The 20,637-nt window shown below is 33.8% G+C and overlaps 1 protein-coding gene across 7 annotated transcripts in view; it reads left to right on the plus strand.

The window, feature by feature from the left end:
* LOC106869485 (centrosomal protein of 170 kDa) overlaps positions 1-20,637 on the plus strand; it is a 393,016-nt gene that overhangs the window by 157,451 nt on the left and 214,928 nt on the right. For all 7 annotated transcript variants that reach the window (XM_052973757.1, XM_052973759.1, XM_052973755.1 and 4 more), the window contains 2 exons: positions 12,294-12,372; positions 15,073-15,197. In XM_052973757.1, the coding sequence (XP_052829717.1) occupies positions 12,294-12,372; positions 15,073-15,197 (204 nt within the window). The remainder of the gene's footprint in view (positions 1-12,293; positions 12,373-15,072; positions 15,198-20,637) is intronic.

A 20,637-nucleotide genomic window follows, 5' to 3' on the forward strand; every position in this document is an offset into this window, starting at 1 on the left:
TGGCACCTTGGGCAAGTGTCTTCTACTATAGCCTCAGGCCAACCAAAACCTTGTGAGTGGATTTGGTAGACGGAAACTGAAAGAAGCCCATTGTGTGTCTGTGTTTGACTCCCCACCATCACTTGATGGTGTGTTTACGTTGATGTGTTGACGTCCTCATAACCTAGCAGTTTGACCAATAAGATAAGTACTAGGCTTACAAAGAATAAGTTCTGGGGTCGATTTAAGGTGGTGCTCCAGCATGGCTGCAGTCACATGACTGAAACAAGTAAAAGAAAGAAGAGTAGTATACTTGATGTGATAAACCAAGAAATTTTAATAAATTAAGATTGAATAGTGAGAACAGTAATTTGTAAAGAACTAATTTGGATTAAAAAAAACAAAAAAAAAAAGCGAAGGGAAATAGCCTTAAAGATTTTAATTGAAATACATGTAGAATGCAACATAGAGTGAATCTGGCCATTAGTATTATGGTGACAACTTCAGATGTTTCAGTATTATTTAACCTCTTCAGCTAAAGTATCCTAACCATTACTGCCAGAACAATGGGAGTAGTATATAGGATTTTTGTAAATGGACTTTGAATTGCAATATAAATTAAAAGATGCCTGTTGTATAAAACCTGTGAAGTAGATCCTAGGATGCTTCATTTTGTAATTGCTTTCTTTTAACCATCATTGCTAAGGACATGGTGATGCTCATAAAGCTCATAAGGAACAGCTGGTGTGACTGTGATAATGAGCTTGCTTACCAACCACATGGTTCCAGGTTCAGTCCCACTGCATGGCACCTTGGGCAAGTGTCTTCTACTATAGCCTTGGGCTGATCAAAGCCTTGTGAGTAGATTTGGTAGATGGAAACTGAAAGAAGCCCATCGTATATATGTGTGTTGGTGTGTTTATGTCTCTATAATTTAGCAGTTTGACAAAAGAGATGTATAGAATATGTACCAAACTTACAAAAACAAGTCCTTTGCTCAATTCATTGGACTAAAATTCTTCAAGGTGATGCCCCAGCATGGCCATGATCAAATGACTGAAACAAGTAAAAGATAAGGGGTAATGGCTCTTTAAATCCAAGAAAGTTTAGGCAACTGATATTAAATGTCAATCTTTTTTACAATCCAGAATTGGTAAAAGGAGATTTGTGTTTCCCCTCCACCTCACAAGGAACCCTTGGATTTTATAAATTTCAGCTCGACAATTTTGTCTCTCCCTTCAGCAAATATATCGTCATCAACTTCTGCTAATTATCGTTATGTGCTCCGCTTAATCCTGACATTCTGTTTCTTAGTAAGGTTAACACTTTCAATATTTGTTTTGCTTGGCAGTTTCATTTTTGTTTCCTCCATTTTTACTCCAAACTAAATTTGTTTTCTATTTACCTTAACTCTTCCTCTCTATTCAAAATAGCAGAAGCATGTTTTCTTTTTACAGTTTAATCAGGGAGTGAGCTGTATCCATGACATTGATAAGACTTCTAAGAAGGGGTGTGCGGCATTTTGGCAAAGCTGTTTTGGCGCCGTTTATTTTGGCGTCACTGATTCCATGCTACTTATTTCAACATCAGATGTTTTAATGTTTCTCTTGTTCTCTTCCTCTCCCCTCCTGTCCCATCACTTCCTTTCTCTCTTTCTCTCTTACTCACATTTAGATACAGTCATGTGTGTGTGTGTGTGTGTGTGTGTAACAGCAGTAGCACCCAAAGAATGAGTTGTCTTCCTTTGAATCATACAATTGTATGTCTTGCACCTCTGCCTTGTTAAAAACAAAAAGAAAAAAAAAAACCTATTTAAACTGACTGTACTAATTGCCACCCTTCCAACAAAGATAATGAGACTAATGATTAACAGTTTTTTTCTCCAGTAACACTATCTTTGTATCTTTGACAATTATTTTCACAGGTCAGTGCTATTCTTGCAATTACTCATAAATTGTCTCCAGTCTTAAAAGAACCATAATATGAAGAGACTGGCAAACTAGCTGAATTGCTGGAGCATCAGAGAAAAACGCTGTGGTATTTATTGTGGCTCTTGCATTCTGGGTTCAAATTCTGTTAAGGGTTAACTTCACGTTACATCCCTCTGGCATTAATAAAATATGGTACCATTCAAGTACTACATATGATGGCATCAACTGACCACCATCCCTCAAAATGGCTGGCATTGTATCTAAATTAGACAGCAATCCAGGTAATAATATCATCCATAGAAGAAGAGATACCATAATGAAAGTATCATGCTCTGATAACAATGTCTGGCAACAGAGATAACTCCCTATCTACAAAAATCCATAGCACATCTCACTGTAACACAGAAGCCATTATGAAAGGGCAGCAGAGTGGCAGAAATGGAGAAGATGCTAGAACTAAATATCTTACATTATTTGGTTATGCTACTTCTTCATATTGTGAGTTCTAATACGACTAGAGATGAATTTCACCGTCCTTTCACTGGCATTAATAAAATTAGGTGGTGAGCTGGCAGAAACATTAACACACCAGGCGAAATGCTTAGTGGTATTTTGTCTGTCTTTACATTCTGAGTTCAAATTCCGCCGAGGTTGACTTTGCCTTTTGTCCTTTCGGGGTTGATAGATTAAGTACCAGTTGCTTACTGGAGTCGATCTAATCGAGTGGCCCCCCTCCCCACAAATTTCAGGCCTTGTGCCTAGAGCAGAAAAGATTAATAAAATAACTAGTAATGGTTTACCAGAATAGGTTCTCTTGAGTTTACCAGAATAGGTTCTCTTGCTTATAATGTGTAAACCTAGTTAGTGTCAGTGTATGGAATTGTTAACTATTGAATAAAAAAAAAATGTGTAATTAAACATCTACTTTTATTATTTTTGTTATTTCTGAAGAATATGGAATTTTACTGGTGTTTTTTTTTATTAATGGCAATTAATTTATAAATGAACACCAACAAAATTCAATTTCTTCTTTGCCTCCTTTTCCTTCACCTTCTCCTTCACCTTCTTCCTCTTCCTTCTCTCTTTCTTAACTGCATGCTTTTTTTAAATTTGGCATTCTGCCCACTGATAATGGTTATTCTCAGGTTTTTACTTCAAGTTTGAATCAGATAATTTACTGACGTGTCATGATACCAAAATGCATATATAAATTTCAAAGAACTACCAATCAGTTTTATGATTCATGAGTGAATCCCAGTTTAAAAGATGTCTCTTCTTTGGGCAAAATCACTACTGTGTACAATGCCACAATTGCCTTTGGAAAATTTCAATTTTTCCATGCACAAAGGAGGAAAAAAAAAAAAAAAAAAAAAAGGGATTTGTGAGGTTTGGTTCTGTTGTTAAGAAATGTTCTGAGAGCAGCACTTAACATCAAATGGCAGTACCATATAACAAACCAGGTATTTGATGGTAATCTTGTAAGAGTTACTTCCATCGTAAAGGAAAGAAGTATGAGATTCTGTGGATGCTGATTTCGTAACAAGGATAAAACAGTGGGTGAAATGCTGGTGTGGGAACCAACACACAGAATGCAACCTAAGGGGTCATCTTCTCAGGATATTTATTGGTTGAAGACTTTGGCCTACTGAAGTGTGACCTACTAAAAGCAATGCTGGAGAAGGAGACTAGTGAGTTGGTGGTGTTCATTTGTGAACGATGCAATTATGATTAAAAAATAGTTCAGCACCAAACAACTGCTGACTCTCATCATCATTTTAACATCCACTTCCCAAGTTTGCATAGGTCAGATGGTGTTTATTATTGAATCAGATTTTCTATGGCTAGATGCCTTAGCAGTTGCCAACCCTCACTTATTTCCAAGTAAGCTAGTACTTCTTCATGGCCAGATATGTTCTTACAAAATATTGGAAAGGAATGACATATTGCTTGTATGACACTCATTTACAATTATCACAACTATCATGTGATGTCAAGCAGAAGCACACACTTACAAACACACAAACACGTGTGTGTGTGTGTGTGTGTGTGTGTGTGTGTGTGTGATAGGCTTCCACACAGTTTTCATTTGCAAAATCCATTCATATGGCTTAGGTTTGGTTATAGTAAAAGTTACTTCAGGGTTATAGTAAAAGTCACTTCACCAAGGTGCCACACATTGAGACTGAACCTGAAACCATGCAGTTTCTTAATCACACACCTCTTAACCATATTGTCACAACTGCACCTGGTACAGAAACTTCAACTTGAAGTATTGAATGTACATAATGTACAGGTATTATATTCCATTATTGTTTATTGTTGTTGTTTATCTTCAGATCAGCTCTGATAGAAAAGCTAATGATTAAAGGCAATCCAACCATGGCTGTTCCAGAACCCAACATGTTGTGTTTGAGGGAATATGATCCAGCTCAGCCAAAGTCAGTAGTGGTGTCCCACAAGGTCCTGTGATGGGCCCACTCCTCTTCATTATCTACATCAATGACATAGTAGATGTCATCAAACATTCTACACTGAAAGTCTTTGCAGATGATTCCAAACTCCAGAAAGCCAAAAAGGTTTGGGAGACTATACATGCCTTTAGTTGGATCTGTTTGCTGTTGTACAATGAGTGTAAAAAAACAAAATGCTTCTAAATGAAAATAAGTTTGATTTGATCCACTTTGGAGAAGAGGATACTCTGAAATTACCATATGCTCTTCCCTCGGGTGACTCCTTAGTGTCATCCAACAACACCAGTGACCTTGGAGTAATTGTTGATAACAATTTAAGCTGGAGTTCCCATGTAAACAGCTCCTGGATTCTGAGAACTTTCCAGTCTAGAGATGTCCACACCATCATCCTTCTCTACTTTTGCCCGACCTCACCTTGAGTACTGTTGCCCACTGTCTCTTCCCATTATGAAAGTGGAAGCACTCCAGGGGTCAATAACAAGAAAGATAGACAGCATGAAGCATTGACTATTGGGATCGACTAAAAAAACTCAATCCCTACTCTTTCGAACGCCACCAGGAGCACTACATCATTTGTGTGATGTGGAAAATATTCCATCAATATTGCACAAATGATGTTGGCATCAATTTTAAAATCCATCCAAGACTTGGTCCCTGTGCTATCCGCCTACTACAAAAATTGAACTCAGGACAGATAACATTACAACACAACTACTTTACCTCAACCAGTCCAGCTCTCTTCAATATTATACCAAAATACGTCAAAACAGAAATGGATCCCATAAAATTCAAAAGTTTACTGGACAAATTTCTTCAAAAAATCCCGGACCAACCTCCTACACCTGGATATGTCTCCAACAATAATAACTCTTTTGCTAGAATGGGCCATGATATGATGCCCCATATATAACTAAGATTTCACCAGGTGGTGTTATTAAGTTAGACATGGCCACATGTCTCCAACAATAATAACTCTTTTACTAGAATGGGCCATGATATGATGCCCCATATATAACTAAGATTTCACCAGGTGGTGTTATTAAGTTAGACATGGCCACATGTCATTTCCTTAAGCTCAAATTGACCAATGCTGTGTGATTGAAATTTGGGAACAGAAACTGAAAACTCATTGTATGCATGCGTGCTTGACTGAGGACTAGCTTTTTATGTGCCACCGGCATGGGTGCCTGTCAGGCAAACTCAGGATGATATATAAGGAAAAACAAACTAAAAGAAAAACTTAAATGCAGAGCCCTAGCATGACCACAGTCTAATAATTGAAACCGCTTGCCATAAGCACCAGGTATCATAATTTTCTTTGCATGAAATAATGTTGTTCAAATGTAAAGAATCCTTAGAGATTGTCTCCAAGCTTTCAATTCTGACATCTTTCTTCTCAGAAGAATGGAGTTTTTGCATCAAGAATTATTGCTGCTTAACCTGAGTTACCAGAAATCTAATTTAGCAGACTTAAAATCAAAAACATTGCAAATGTGACGCTATCGTTTTTTTTTTTATTCAGGCAGAGTAGATTCAAATAGATATTATCCAAAATATTGTTCACTCTTTAATCATTTAGTGTTTAAACCGGCTGTATCCGGCCCAAATATTCCACCCATTTTATGCTCAAACTGGCCAGAACCAGCATCTCACACCTACCCTGCAATGCCATTCTAAAAATAAGCAATTATATCTTTCAACTCTTGAAGCTACAAGATAATACCAGATTAATTAATGAATAAGGATTACTGTTGACATATTAATCTGAACGCTAAAGGGTTAAGAAGGTAGGATGTGATTTAAGTGGTTTTGGCTGCTGCTATTTCTAGCAGAGTGAGTAACTATATAGAGGGTCCTTTGTTGGTTCCTCATCCCTTGTGGTTTTGTAACACATCAAGCTGCAATCTTTCAAATTCCATTTTTATTAATTGAGTTAATTAATTTTCTTTTTTTTTTAAATCTTATCTTTGAGTTATGGCTTATGCCCTTTTTTGGATATGACAAAATAGGCGTGAAACAAAATTACAAATAAGAATTAAGAAATTAATAAGAATGAGACCTTGTAGTTTAACTTGGATATTTTTTAGTGTATATTTTTTCAGATGGTTTAAAAAAAAATTTTTTTTGATTTAAATTTAGATAAGTATAGATCTAAAAATTAGATTTACATGATGTAGTGAAAAAAAAGGGTTAAATTAGTCAACATGACATTCATTATTTTAAGAAATTACTGTGTTTTCCATTAAAATAAATCTGTTTTACAATTATCTTCTTTAATCATAAACTAAATAAATCTAAGTTTATATAGTCATGGTTTGTCTATGTTTCTCTATCGTGAAAGCACAAAGCTAAGTGTTTTGGGTATTCAGCTCGAGATCGTAACATCACGAGTTCAAATATTTTGTAGCACATTGAGTTCTTGAGCAAGACTCTTTATTTCACGTTGTTCCAGTTCACTCAGCTGGCAAAAATGAGTTGTGTTTGTAATTCAAATGGCCAGCCTTGTGATACTGTATGTTGCACTGAATCTCTTTGAGAATTATATTAAGGGTACATTATTTACATTTGATGGATATGTGTCCTCATCTTGTTTCTTGTTAACACAATGTTTCGGCTGATATACCCTCCAGCTTTCATCAGGTGTCTTGGGGAAATTTCCAACCTGGGTTCTCATTCCTAAGGTATTTTTCAATGTTATTTTTATTATTATTCAAATCATGGACATATGGCGTAGTGGTTAACCCTTTAGTGTTTGCATTATTCTGCCAAAATTAATGCTTTTTTATCCACATTGTTTTGAACTAATCATGCATTACCTTGTAGCTATGAGATCTTGATGAGGTAGCTGTTAATTTTTAAAACGATATTGTAGGGTTGGTGTGAGAGCCCAGATATGGCCAGTTTGAACATAAAACAGCCAGAATACTTTTGGCCAGATGTGGCCGGTTTAAATGCTAAAGGGTTAAGAGTCAGGCTACTAACCCCAAGATTCGAAGTTCGATTCCAGGCAGTGACTTGAATAATAATAATAATAATAATAATGATAGTATCGAAAAATACCTTGAAATTTCCCTAAGACACCTGATAAAGGCTGGAGGGTATATCAGCCGAAACGTTGTGTTAACAACAAACAAGATGAGGACAAATATCCGTCAAATGTAAATAATGTACATAATTCCTCATCTCTTAAATATAGAACTGTACATTAAGGGTACAGGTGTTGGTGGAGTACTCAGCCATTTGCATGTTAATTTCATGAGCAGGTTGTTCCATTGATCAAATCAACTTGTTGCCATAACCAATGGAGTGCCAGTAAAATGTTTATCTATAATCCTATCATATAACAAAATATTACCAAATAAATAAAATATTAAAACTGAATAAAGATAATTTTTTTTTATATGCTACCAGAAAGTTTCTTTTGTAAGGGCTAAAGAATTGTATTTAAGACTAGTAGAAGTATTCATTGATACCTGGGTATTGTATCATACTTTTTCTTTCTTGTCTTTGGGCAGTAAGTGTTATTTCCTATTTGCTTCTATTTAGAAATCAAAAGAAATGACTACTGTTCTCTTCAAACTTTGCTTTTTGTGACCTGGACATCAAAGTTTTGAAACTGACCTATTTTCCTTTACATTTCAGACAGATTCAGTTCTGTATTGCTGAAACAAATAACATTATAGCAAATATTCTGCTCAATATAACAGATTTGCTTGTCAGTTGCTTGACCTTAACCACTTAAGCATGACCCTTAGTGGCTGACAATTTGTGGATCTCTGATGATGAGTAGTAGTGGGAGAGAATCATAGCCATGTGTTATAAATGTAACAAAAGCAAAGTTTGAAGGAAATATTAGCCATTTTTCATAATTTCTAGGAGTGAGTAAATAGAATATAACAGTTGCTACCAAAGGGCAAAAATCGTGTTATACTTTGTAAGATGAGAGGGTGATATTTCAGGGATAGTTGGCTGCTGTTTCTAATATTTTGTGATATCAGGTACAAGCTGCCTTGGTTAATATATACCTAATATAGTTGGGTGTGATTTGAGGGAGATTTGGTTACTTATTTCATTCTTGTTGGTACAATGTCGGTGTCTCATCTGTTGCCTCATATATGCATAAGCTAATAGTGTTATTTGACTTGGCTGCTATATCTATCAAGTTGAAATATATAGTGGTACCTCATTGATTGGATTCAGAAGGCAATCAGAAAAGCAGCCAACTTTTAATCAAACCTATCAGATCTAGCAATGATGTGGAGGTTTCCTTTGATGGGTCAAACATACTTATGTGCATACACAAGGCAGTAATTTGTGGTTTGAGGTGAAATACAGCTGCTATTTCTATATAATGGAAGTCTTATGTTGATTGGTATCAAAAGGGTTAAACTTGATGTCATATGCTATATGCATGTATATTTGATATATACTGTAAAAGCTCATGTAATATGTGCACCTGTGTAATTTACGCACATGATTTTGTTAAAAAAAGCTTCTATTCATGTAGAATTCACACCTAAAAGTTTTCAGAATTGCCTATATAGCCAGGGGAAAATGGTTTTCAATTTAATTGTATTTAACCTAATTTCACTTACTTATGAATAGTTTTATTAAATTTTCATTAAATAAAAATAATTTCAGGTTTTCACATTGAAAGCTATTAAATTACAGTGTTTGTGTTGTTTATAATAAACTTTATTTTACATTTTGTTGCCCACAAGAGATTATGTCCGATCTTTAGCATGCTTCTGTATATCTTCTCAAATCATGATCACAGGAAAAGTTGTTAAGAATTACCAACAAAAACAAAGCTGATAAATATGCACAGATGCTGCAAATTAAGTTTAATTACTGTAAACATCAGTTTGGATGACACTTTACTCAACTGACAGAGGAAGGTAACCGATCAGATTGATTATGTAAACAGAATTCTTTTCTGCCTATACTTGTTGGGACCTTTGATACAGATTATCGAAGTTTTAATCCTTTTCACACTTATAAAATGTCAAGCAAACTTAAAAATTTGTCATTACCATTATTGTCAGCATGGGCAGAACTTATGCGAAGGAGAAATTAAATATGTTGAATATGCCTTTGAATGTGGCAATAGAGCCGTCAGAAGGCATTTTAATGTTAATGAAGCCAATGTTTGAAATTGGTATAAACAGTATGACAAACTGTGCCTAGTAATAAACAAACAAAAATAAAAACATACAATCAAGATTATCCATATCTTTACATTTTTTTCAGTCAAGAATATCCATATCACTATGTATGTCAATGGTGCTCCATTGCAATAGATAGAAACTGCAAGCAATGTAAAATATGGCCTAGACTGTGTTTACTAGCATGAACGTCAGACTTCAAAAAGTAGTTGACCATTAAATGGTTTTAGTAAATTTATACAGAAAAAGTAAGCATTATACTGTCCAGCATAAATAAAAGTCAACGTCATTATATTTAAGCCATTATTTTTTTCTGTAAAAACCTATTCTGACATTAAACGAGTCAGCTTCCGGTACAAATGTTTACATTTTGTACGTTTTTTTTCAACAAAAAAAATTTCAAAAACAATTTCTGGAAATGATCTACTCACGTAATTTATGCACCCACTAAAGTTTATTTTTATTTTTGCGAGAAAAGTGCGTAAATTACATCAGTTTTTATGGTATATCTATTGACATGATTTGTTTTGTTGTACAGACTTATGTAAGGTTTTTGTATGACAATTGTGTTAAGCTCAATGTATGTTTGCTCTAGTCACAAACTAATATTTAAAAGAATTACAAGTCTTTCTTTCTTTCTTTCTCTCTCTCTCTCTCTCTCTCTCTCTCTCTCTTTCTCTCTCTCTCATTCAGTTGTAATCAGCTTTGACAGTTGAGGATTTTACATAGTGATTAGTTAGATAGTTTACAGAAGTAATTGATGAGAAGCAGAAAGACAATTGCATTGAATAATTTTGAGCTGATTGAAGTGTTCTCAAAATATTGATATTTTTAACTTTAAGATGTCTTTATAATTAAATGGGGACTTAATGGCATGATTCTTGCCATACAGTGATAATGCCTACTTTAGGTGATTAGAAAATATCCATGTTACAGAGCAGCTCTTTAGCTGAATAGAAATTTAAATGAGGAATATTCCTTTCTTTTGCATCTCTTATCAAAAGGAAGATATGTTAGGCACTCAGAGACACATATGTTATAACTGGGGAAAAATGGTAGAAAGAAACAAGGTAGCTCTTGTAATGAAGAAGATTATCAAAAAAGAATGTGTTTAAATTAAGGATTTAACATAGTTTTGGATGAATGAAGGTTTGATGCACAATTTTAGAAAGAAAAAAAAAAGAGTAATTTTTGTGTGAATAATATTTCTGTTGTGGAGGGTTAATTTATTTGTTCACAAGAATGTTTGTATGTGAACCTAGTTTCTTTTGAGAGTGAAGCTTTTCTATCAAAGGTCAAATAAATTAGAAAACAAAGGAGCAAAAGGACACTATGGGAATAATTGAAAGAACCTAAAAGAAAAAAAAAGAAAAAAGAAAAAAATTAGCCTAAAAATCCTTCATACTGACAGGAGCTACAAGAGAAAAGAAAGAAAAGTTGTTTATCAATGTTGGTCTATATTGTCAGTAAGATTATAAAAATCTTCTAGAGTACATGTACTTTCAAAATTTATTTCTGACTTCAGCATAAGAATGCAGATTTTTATTTTTTTCTGGCCCCGATACATTCCTTGTTTTATTAACTTCTGGAGGGTGAAAAGCAAAGTTCAATCCAAGGAGATTTGAACTCAAAGTGTCAAGGAATGTAAGTGAATACTTGCAAAGCATTTAATTTGTCACTTTATCAGTGCCATACACAAACTTTTAATAATGGTTTTTAAATTTTAGCACAAGGCCAGCAGTTTTAGGGGAAAGAGGATAGCTGATTACTTTCTGTGATATCATTGCATTTGAGGTGGTAAGCTGGCAGAATCATTAGCATTCTGGGCTTCACACTCTGAGTTCAAACTCCGCCAAGTTCAACTTGGCCTTTCATCCTTTCAGGGTTGATGAACTAAGTACTAGTTGCATACTAGGGTTGATATAATCAACTTGTCCTTCCCCCAAAATATCAGGTCTTGTGCCTTTAGGAGAAAGGAGATTATTGCATTTAAGGCTTCATAGCTTGTGGGTCGTGTGCTCTGTGTATAAATAATGTACATAAAACCAAACTTCAACTGAAGAAGAAATACTCACTATGTAAAGGTAGAATATGGGGTTTATTTTCACAAGGGAGAATAGTAATTGTGATTTGGAATTTTTGCTGGTATACTCTTCCCTTTAAAAATTAATTTGTGTATGTCAAAAGAAATTCATATTATTTACAGTTTAAATTTGTGATACAAAGATTAAATGAATAAAATTAGAATTTTAATCCAATTTTTAATCTTGCCACACATTTCCATTCTCTTGGTTGGTGCTTAATGTCTGAGAAGAAATTAACTTGGAATTGATGAAAGTTTCTGATCCACAAGAAAAGATTAGTTTCCTGTCTGATTAACATTATGAAAACTATCTATTGATCCTTTCAATCACAGTAATTATGAGATCAAGTGTTTTTTTTTTTTTTAGTATTCTGTTAATCTTTTTACTGGTTTTAGTTAATCTGCCACTATTATAGGACCACCACCTTTTACTTTATTTTATTTTTATGTGTTTGTTTTTACTTTAATCATAGTTATAGTGAGCTGTACCTTCATACCTATTTTCCACAATTTGTTCTAGATTAAAATCTTAGAAATAAATTCTACCTTAAGAAATTTCATTGTTTTTTTATAATTTTCTTGTATATTTACAATGTTTCTTTAAAAAAAAAAAATCCGTTGATCTCTTCATTGTCTTAATTTTTATTTATTATTTATTTTACAGACTTTCATAAATGATGTACGAATTCCCGAACAAGAATATATAACATTGGAAGAAAAATATACAATACGCCTTGGATATTATATCCTTTGTTTAATATAAAATTCAACCAAAACTATCAGGTTGTACATTTTGAGTAAAATTCCATTCTTAGTCAAAGCATCATATAATCAAACAGGATATGAAATACTACTCTGCTAGTGTGGTGGTTGAGTGTAGTGGTTCAAATCCAAGTTATGATTTTAAAAATAGAGTGACTGGGTCAATGATTTCAAAGTCAAGTCTTTTTTAAATGTTTGAGGATGTCTCTAAGATGATTGGTTTGTGTGATGTTGCATCACAGGGTTTTTTTTTTTGTTTTGTTGAGTTTTAGAATTATAATAGTTTTAGATTCTGGGAATTGATTATTTGTCTGTGAAGGCATGTAACCTAGTGGTTAGGGTGTTGCTCTCACAATTTAGCGATCATGGATATGATTCCTGGACTGAGTGGCTCATTGTGTTCTTGAGCAAAGCACTTTCATTTCATGTTGCTCCAGTGCACTCAGCTTAAACGGGTAACCCTGTGGTGGACTAGCCTTCCAATCAGGGGAAATGTTGGCCACTTGTCTAGCCAGCAGGGTGGCATCATTCAAAAGTTAAAACAATGCAAAACGTTGTCACCAGCAATGTAACAACATTTGATAGTCTGCTCGATCAGATGGTCACATGATATGTATTTGTAGATACACTATTGGTGCGTGCAGGGGATTTCTTCAGGTTCAAGATACTTTAGGGTTTTATAAATAATAAATGCTCTCTTTTAAAGCCTAGCCAGGCTCATGGGCCCAGTTTTCCGGTTTCAATGGCGTATGTGTTCCCCAGCTGGACGAGACGCCAGTCCATCGCAGCGTTACTCATTTTTGCTAGCTGAGTGGACTGGAGCAATGTGAAATGAAGTGTTTTGCTCAAGAACACAACACGTTGCCCGGTCCAGGAATTGAAACCACAATCTTATGATCATGGTGCTGACACCCTAACCACTAAGCCACGTGCCTCCACTTAGGGTTTTAGGGTTATGTTTATAATTTCATAAGCCATGAAATTTTTGAGTTTTTTTTTTTAAATTAACCTATTGTTCTTTTTTTTTTTGGTTGGGTGTGTGTGTTTTTCTGATAAAATGAAGTGGTCCAAATTATGATCTAAGTGGAAGGTGCATATTTTATAGTTCTATTTTCCTATACATTGCTGTAATCTTTTAGAGAAATATTTTAAAAAAGTATATGAGTATGGCAGTTGTGATGATGTGATCAGATCTCTATCAACATACATAGTGCAGATGAAGTGTGAACACAATGCATAGCAGTACAATGTCTGGATTAGTAATATACTATCCACTGGGCAGTCAACTAATTATTTTTGAGTGGCCTGTAAATTCAGCATATCAGATAGCATTTTGTATCCATTTGTCGGATCAACGTTTTCTCTTTTATTTTGGAGTTAGGGAATGCAGCTCCACCATCAACCTTAACTGAACTCTATCAAACCAGCTCTTCTTCATAAGTTGCAATTTATAGCATTTGAAAAAGATATTACTAACATTGAATTATATTTACACTTTGGTTTTGTATTCTTATTAGATGAATAGTTGAGATGGTTGAAATCTCTCATTTGCAATGTCTTTTACATATTCTGGCAAGTAAACCAACCCTTGTTTCACCTGCGATTTTTCAACCTACATATCTTAACTTGAGTCAAATGAAGGTCTGAAAAATAATTTTAAAGATTTGTATCCAATATAGTGCAGTGTTTACGGCACAAGTAAAATGAAATGCCCCTATTTGAATGGTATGCTTTCAATTAATCTGGTCAGACAACCTGCCTGCATCAATTTAAATCTCCTATACCAGACACCCCATTCAAGAAATGTGGCATGAATGTCTTGGTCTTTTCCTAGCTGAAATATCTCATCTGTGCATGCCATGACTACGATAATAGCAGTAGTTCACTAACTGAACTGGTTGATCCTGGTTGTTGGACATTTATTTCTGTTCATCCACTCAGCATCTTGTGATATTTGCCATTGACCCAATTAGTTCATCTGCTGAAATAGTTCTCATTCTTACTAATAATAAAGATTGAAATTTATAAATTTACTTCAGAAAATTAACAGAATTTTTATAGATTCCAATTTAAATATATCAAGAGTATTAAAATAAGAGATGGTGATGGCAGCTGCATGCCTTCAAGAAGAGAATGGATAGTACGAGGTGAGTGATGTATGTCAATATTGAGTGACCTACAAGAGAGGAAGTGGTGACTAGAAGTGTGTGTGTGTGTGTGTGTGTATTTTATGACTCAGACATAGCAATACATTCATACTTTAGAGTAAGCCATCAGGTTGAGAGTTAATATTAATTAATGAATGACTAATAAGAGGAATTATGCAATCAATGTTCATTAATTTACAGCTGTTTCTGGTATAATTAAGCTAGTGTCCAGAGCTGAGCACTCATTATGTAATTCTATAATCAAGTTTATATATAATATACAGGCAAATACGAAATTTGAATATATGGTTAGGTTGATTTGTAATTTTAACTTATACTTTAATAATTTATTTTGTTCTAAATCTTTTTGAATACTATCCTTTTTTTTTTTTATTAAAAATGAAAAAAGAAATAATACTCAGAATAAACATACTGATATTTAGTAATGTTTAAGTTTGTAATAATCATTTCTCAACCCTATTTTTATTTCTTCATAATTTAAGAGATCTCTGTATTTTCCCTTAACCATTGTACCTCAGTCAGTATATTATATAGAACAGGTATTTGATACTCCATATAATGTTGAAGAGGAGAACGGTTCCCCTGATAGAATAACTACATGGCCTTCAAATTCTCATGAAACAATGGAAGAAGTTGATGTAAGTATAATAATACATTTTATGTTATTAGTAAATATTAATAAAAGGAAATTGAGAAAAGAAAGACGTTTATGTTCCCAAGAATATTAACCCATTACCTACCAGTGATCTCATATGAGATCACTTAAAAATTACAAATTTCATAATTATCTGTCAATATTTACACATATCTAACCTTTTTGCTATATCTACTAGGTATATTTCTCTGATATTTAAATGAGGTTTGCTAATTTTTCACCCAGTATCTCGCTTATTTCTATTTAAAATGTTATTTTGATCATTCCAGCATGTTTCTAAGGCTGTTTTATGCTAGAAATCAAAGTTTCATAAAAAAAATTCCAGTTAATAGAATTATGGGAGGTAATGGGTTAAGCTCATCTTTAGAGAGCATATTTACAATTATTCACTGTCTTGCTCCTGGATAAAAAGCTAGCACATAAATTCACATTATGCTGTAGTAGCAGTGCTATAATGTAAACATTACCAATGCCATATATTTTAATGTATATGTGTTGTTTAAATGTGAGAGGCTATAGATTTTCATCCAGGGAAAATTCCTTTCATGATGTATAGTGTTAAAAACCACAATATACTTCAGAACTAGATGAAACAAAATCACCCCAGCGTATAATTTTATTCTTGGATGTATACATATTTTCTGAATGGTTTCTGACTAAGAAGCTTTATTTTTATTACATTTTTATGTAATAGATCATTGGTTCTCATTTAATTTGTAGCAGAACTTAAAAGAAAAAAAAAAATCACAGATCCCATATCGACATTTTATACACAATCTCTGCTACCCTAAAATGCTAAATGAAACAAAAACTGTTTTGGAATTTATTCATTTGTATATGAAAGAAAAAGCAGCATGAAACTTGTTTTAAATATGGTGAAATGCTACTTTTTACTGAAGTAAACTTTTATTAAATTTTATTAAAAGGCATCTTGTTGACCTCTAGGATTTTTTCTACAGAACTCTAGGGTTCCCTAGAACCCCTTCTAAGAGCCATTGTATTATACTACTTCATTGTTAAAAACAAAGGCTCTTAGTTTGAATCCAGTATAGGACAAAGTATATACCCAGGAATAAGATACCTCTTGACAATCTGAAGTGAAACCAGCCACAGTACAGTGAAAATATAAGCTTTGTAAATTATACATTCTGTAGTTTTAATAATGAGAGGAATTATAATTTGACAACAATTCATATCAGGCAGTGATTTAAAAGAATATTTGCATACAAATGCAGTTTCCAAAATAATTTGGAAACTGTTTTAAATTTTTTGTTTTTCTTATTGTCCCTTAACGTATGTATATATTCAGAAACAGCATTGTATATCTAGTGGTTTGCACAAGGAAAAATGCTAATATTAAATTTTTAAAATAATTTTATTTCCAAAGACATCATAACTTGAAGATTGTTAATTTTTCCAGATTCTAATCCTACAATTCATATATTTCATTGTATAATACTAATATATATATATATATATATATATATATATATATATATATATAAAATAATACAAATAATATGTGAGTATATGCATATATACGTACATGTATGTACATACCTACATCTACATGTATATATAGATGCATATCTGGGTACAGGATGTCACAAAAAAACGCGGACAAAATGAAAAACAGAACATAAACAGAGCACAGAAAACAAACAGGCCACATAGAGAACATTTTCTTCATCAGCTGCCCCTATTCTAAACTAAGCATTTCGAAGAGTTTATATATATATATCTATATAAATCTTACATACATACACACATGTATTTATGAGGTATTACTAGTTTCAGCCAATTGTATGTGGCCATGAAGGACATACTCATAATATAGATTATATTGGAAACATAACTGTGCTTGAGTTTAATCTGTTTTTTTTTTTAATAACTTTCTATTTCTTTATTAGTCTTTGTTTAGTTAAGGACAATAACATTCCTAAAAATCTATTGTTTGAAGACCTTCTTTCCTTCATCTTCTGAATGAAGTGGTGGTAGTTGCATATTTTGCAGTGTTTTCATACCAAACAGCAAAGGGTCATGAGAATAATGTTGTTACTGTTAAAAATTGTTGTAGCTGTGCTTAAAATTGCATGGTGTCTATATGTTGATTTTCTTTTTTTTTTTTAAGTTTGTATTTTGTCATTAGTTTGGAACTAAAGGTTAAGCAATTTTAAACCCTGCAACAATGATTTCATCAGTTGCATTATTCCCCCTGTTCCCATAGAAACCTACTACAAAAACAAGTGTGACATGTTTTAATGTTTCTTTTGTTCTCTCCCTCCTTCCTTCTTTGCGTTTCTCTCTCCCTGTTTTTGTGTGTGAGGATATTTCTATCTTTTAGCTTTTACTTGTTTCAGTCATTAGACTATGGTCATGCTGGGGCAATGACCGTAAAGAATTTTTAACTGAACAAATTGAAACATTTTTAAAGCTTGGTACTTACTCTATCAGTCTCTTTTGCCAAACTGCTAAGTTATGGGGGACATAAACACACACATGATAGGCAAATTTCGGTTTCCATCTACCAAATCCACTCACAAGGCATTGGTTGGTTTGAGGGTATAGTAGAATACACTTGCCCAAGGTGCCATGCAGTCGGACTGAACCTGGAACCTTGTGGCTAGGAAGGAAGCTTCTTACCACACAACCACAGATGTGCCTATGTATGAGGAGAGGGAAAGTGTTCAGTTTATAAATTGTAATGTGTGTGTGTCTATCTCTTTCTCTCTTTATATCTGTATGTGTATATTTGTGTGTGTGTGCATGTCTTTGTGTGTACTTCCAGTGTTGAAAAGCATTGTTGTTAAATGTCCAGTCAACTGTGTCACATCATCAATGTTTAAACAAGTGTGAACAGTTGTCTCATTCTGTACAAATCATGGTAAGACTGTACATCACCATTGCCACTTCACTCCTGAAGATTAGGCTGAGGAGGTCTTCAAAAGAATGTTGTTGTTGCTTCTAGTTAAACATAAAGAACTAACAATGAAATATCATCACCTCTTTTGATTTGTTGGGTAACACAGGTTTTCCTTAAAAATTTTCCAAAACATTCTGTAACTGTACATTTATTTTTGCTTGGTTCTACATTATTTCTCTTTCGTAAGTTTTCATCGGGTAATTCTTAGGTATCCTATGCTTCAATCTAAATCTAGCCTTACTAAACAACCTTTCAGTTTTCCTAACATGTAGCCTACTCATCTTCATGTTTGGTATTTTTGCCCAATGGGTTCCAGCTTGGTTTTTGCCCAGAAGTTTTTGTTGCTCACATAATTTCTAGATTTCTAATGTTTAGGATGCTTCAAGTACCACTGAAAATTTGAAACTTTCTGAGGATATTTTTGAGTTTATTTGTAATGACTTGGCAAACCCATGCAGCAGGATGGGTTTGATGTTGCTATTCAGGGTTTAATATACCTGGACAGAATCTTTGTCATGGCCCATGTTGGTGCCTTGTAAAAAGCACCTGTGCTAGTGCCATGTAAAAAACTGCCAATGACAGTGTCACATAAGAAAAGCACTTGTGTTGGAACCATGTAAATACCATCTGTTCTGGAACCATGTAAAAAGCATCCAATACATTCTGTAAAGTGGTTGGCATTAGGAAAGGCATCCAGTTGTAGAAACCGTGCTAACACAGACAAATGGAGCCTGGTGCAGCTCCACGGCTTTCCAGTTCTTGCCAAACCATTCAACCCATGCTCGTATGCAAAACGGATGTTAAATGACGATGATGATGATACTATGTAATATTAAAGGCTTCACTCACTCCCCTTAGTCACATTGCAATGTACTCCCCTTCCAACGTATTCCTAGTTTGGTGCCAACCTTTAAAAAAATCATTAACGAAAGACTAAACTTGAATGCAGTTATGTCCTCGGTCTCTCTCTCTCTCTCTCTCTCTCTCACACATATACACGTGTATATTTGTGTATATATTTTAAAACTAAGGTAGCTACTCAAGTTGCAGACTCTTGGTATGAAACTCTGCAATGAACAAAACCTCAAGTCACAGTTTAAATAAATACATGAATAAACTCAACATTATGCAACACGTACAGTTCCATCTTGTGTTTACAAAACTGTAATATTTGGCAATCTCTCTTTCTCTCTCTCCCTCTTTCTGTTTGTCTGTCTGTCTGTCTGTCTGTCTCTCTTTCTATATCCATAACATATGGTGTAATCTATTATGTGGTGTGAATTGTAAACATACTTAGAGTTTATTGATGTAAACTCACCAAAAGAATTAAAGCATCAGTTAAACTACCCTGGAAAAAAGAAGAAACAAGTCTCATCCTTGACATTGGGCAATCTTATCTATTGCTGGCATCAACCCTCAATTTTGACTGCAAAGCTAAATGTGCATATATCTATATATGAATGTATGTACATATATATACACACACACACACACACACACACACACACACACACACACACACACACACACACACACACACACACACACACACACACACACACACACACATAATATACACACACACATATTGATATACTTATGGATGTATCGATGTATGTTTACATGAATATATGCATATACAGTTATATTTTTGTGTGTGTGTTCTGTCTGTACATCCTTCCATTCATCGGCCCATCCATCTATACAGTCGTCCGTTACTTGAAAAACAGTTACAGTTTAGTAACAGAAAGGGCATCTGGCTGTAAAAATAAATGCCCCCACCCTATGTGTTCATCCAACATATGGTAGGGTGTCAGGCAAATATATGGTGTGTGTGTGAGTGCGTACATATATATGTACATATGGGTGTGTGTATGTGCATGTATGTATTATGTCAACATATGCATACACATCATGCACCGTCATATTTGACATTGTATGTATAAGTATATAAATGTGTATATGTGATGTCTATGTATTGGCATGTATCAGTTGTGTATGCATATGTGTGCACATACAAGTGCATGTAAATACATATTTACATATGTGTGTGTGCGTGTGGTAATGTGTTTTGAACTACCTTGATGTAAGTGTATATTATTATTTTGAAATTCTAAACTTGTAAACATCATGATGGGTAATGAAATTGAATATATTTCTCTATTTCTCTATCCTGAAAACTGGCAAAAACTTTGGTCCTTACCCCCACCAAAACAATATTATGAATTTTTGCCTTCACTCCTGTAAAATAATATAAAGCTTAATGCCAATTTAATAGAGAGAAATACAACAGGCCTATTGTTTTGTTTCTCTCTTTTCCTGTTTTGTGTTGGTCCTTACGTTATCTAATATCAATTATGTAATCCAAGTCTTTTGCAGGTTTCATTAACAATTGTTTTTCATTGTATATATTGAATGCATTTTATTTTGTGACACACTATTACCTGTATATATATATATATATATATATATATATATATATATATATATATATATATTT

This window comes from Octopus bimaculoides, chromosome 16 (genome assembly GCF_001194135.2).
Source record: "Octopus bimaculoides isolate UCB-OBI-ISO-001 chromosome 16, ASM119413v2, whole genome shotgun sequence".
NCBI classification, from domain to species: Eukaryota; Metazoa; Mollusca; class Cephalopoda; order Octopoda; family Octopodidae; genus Octopus; species Octopus bimaculoides.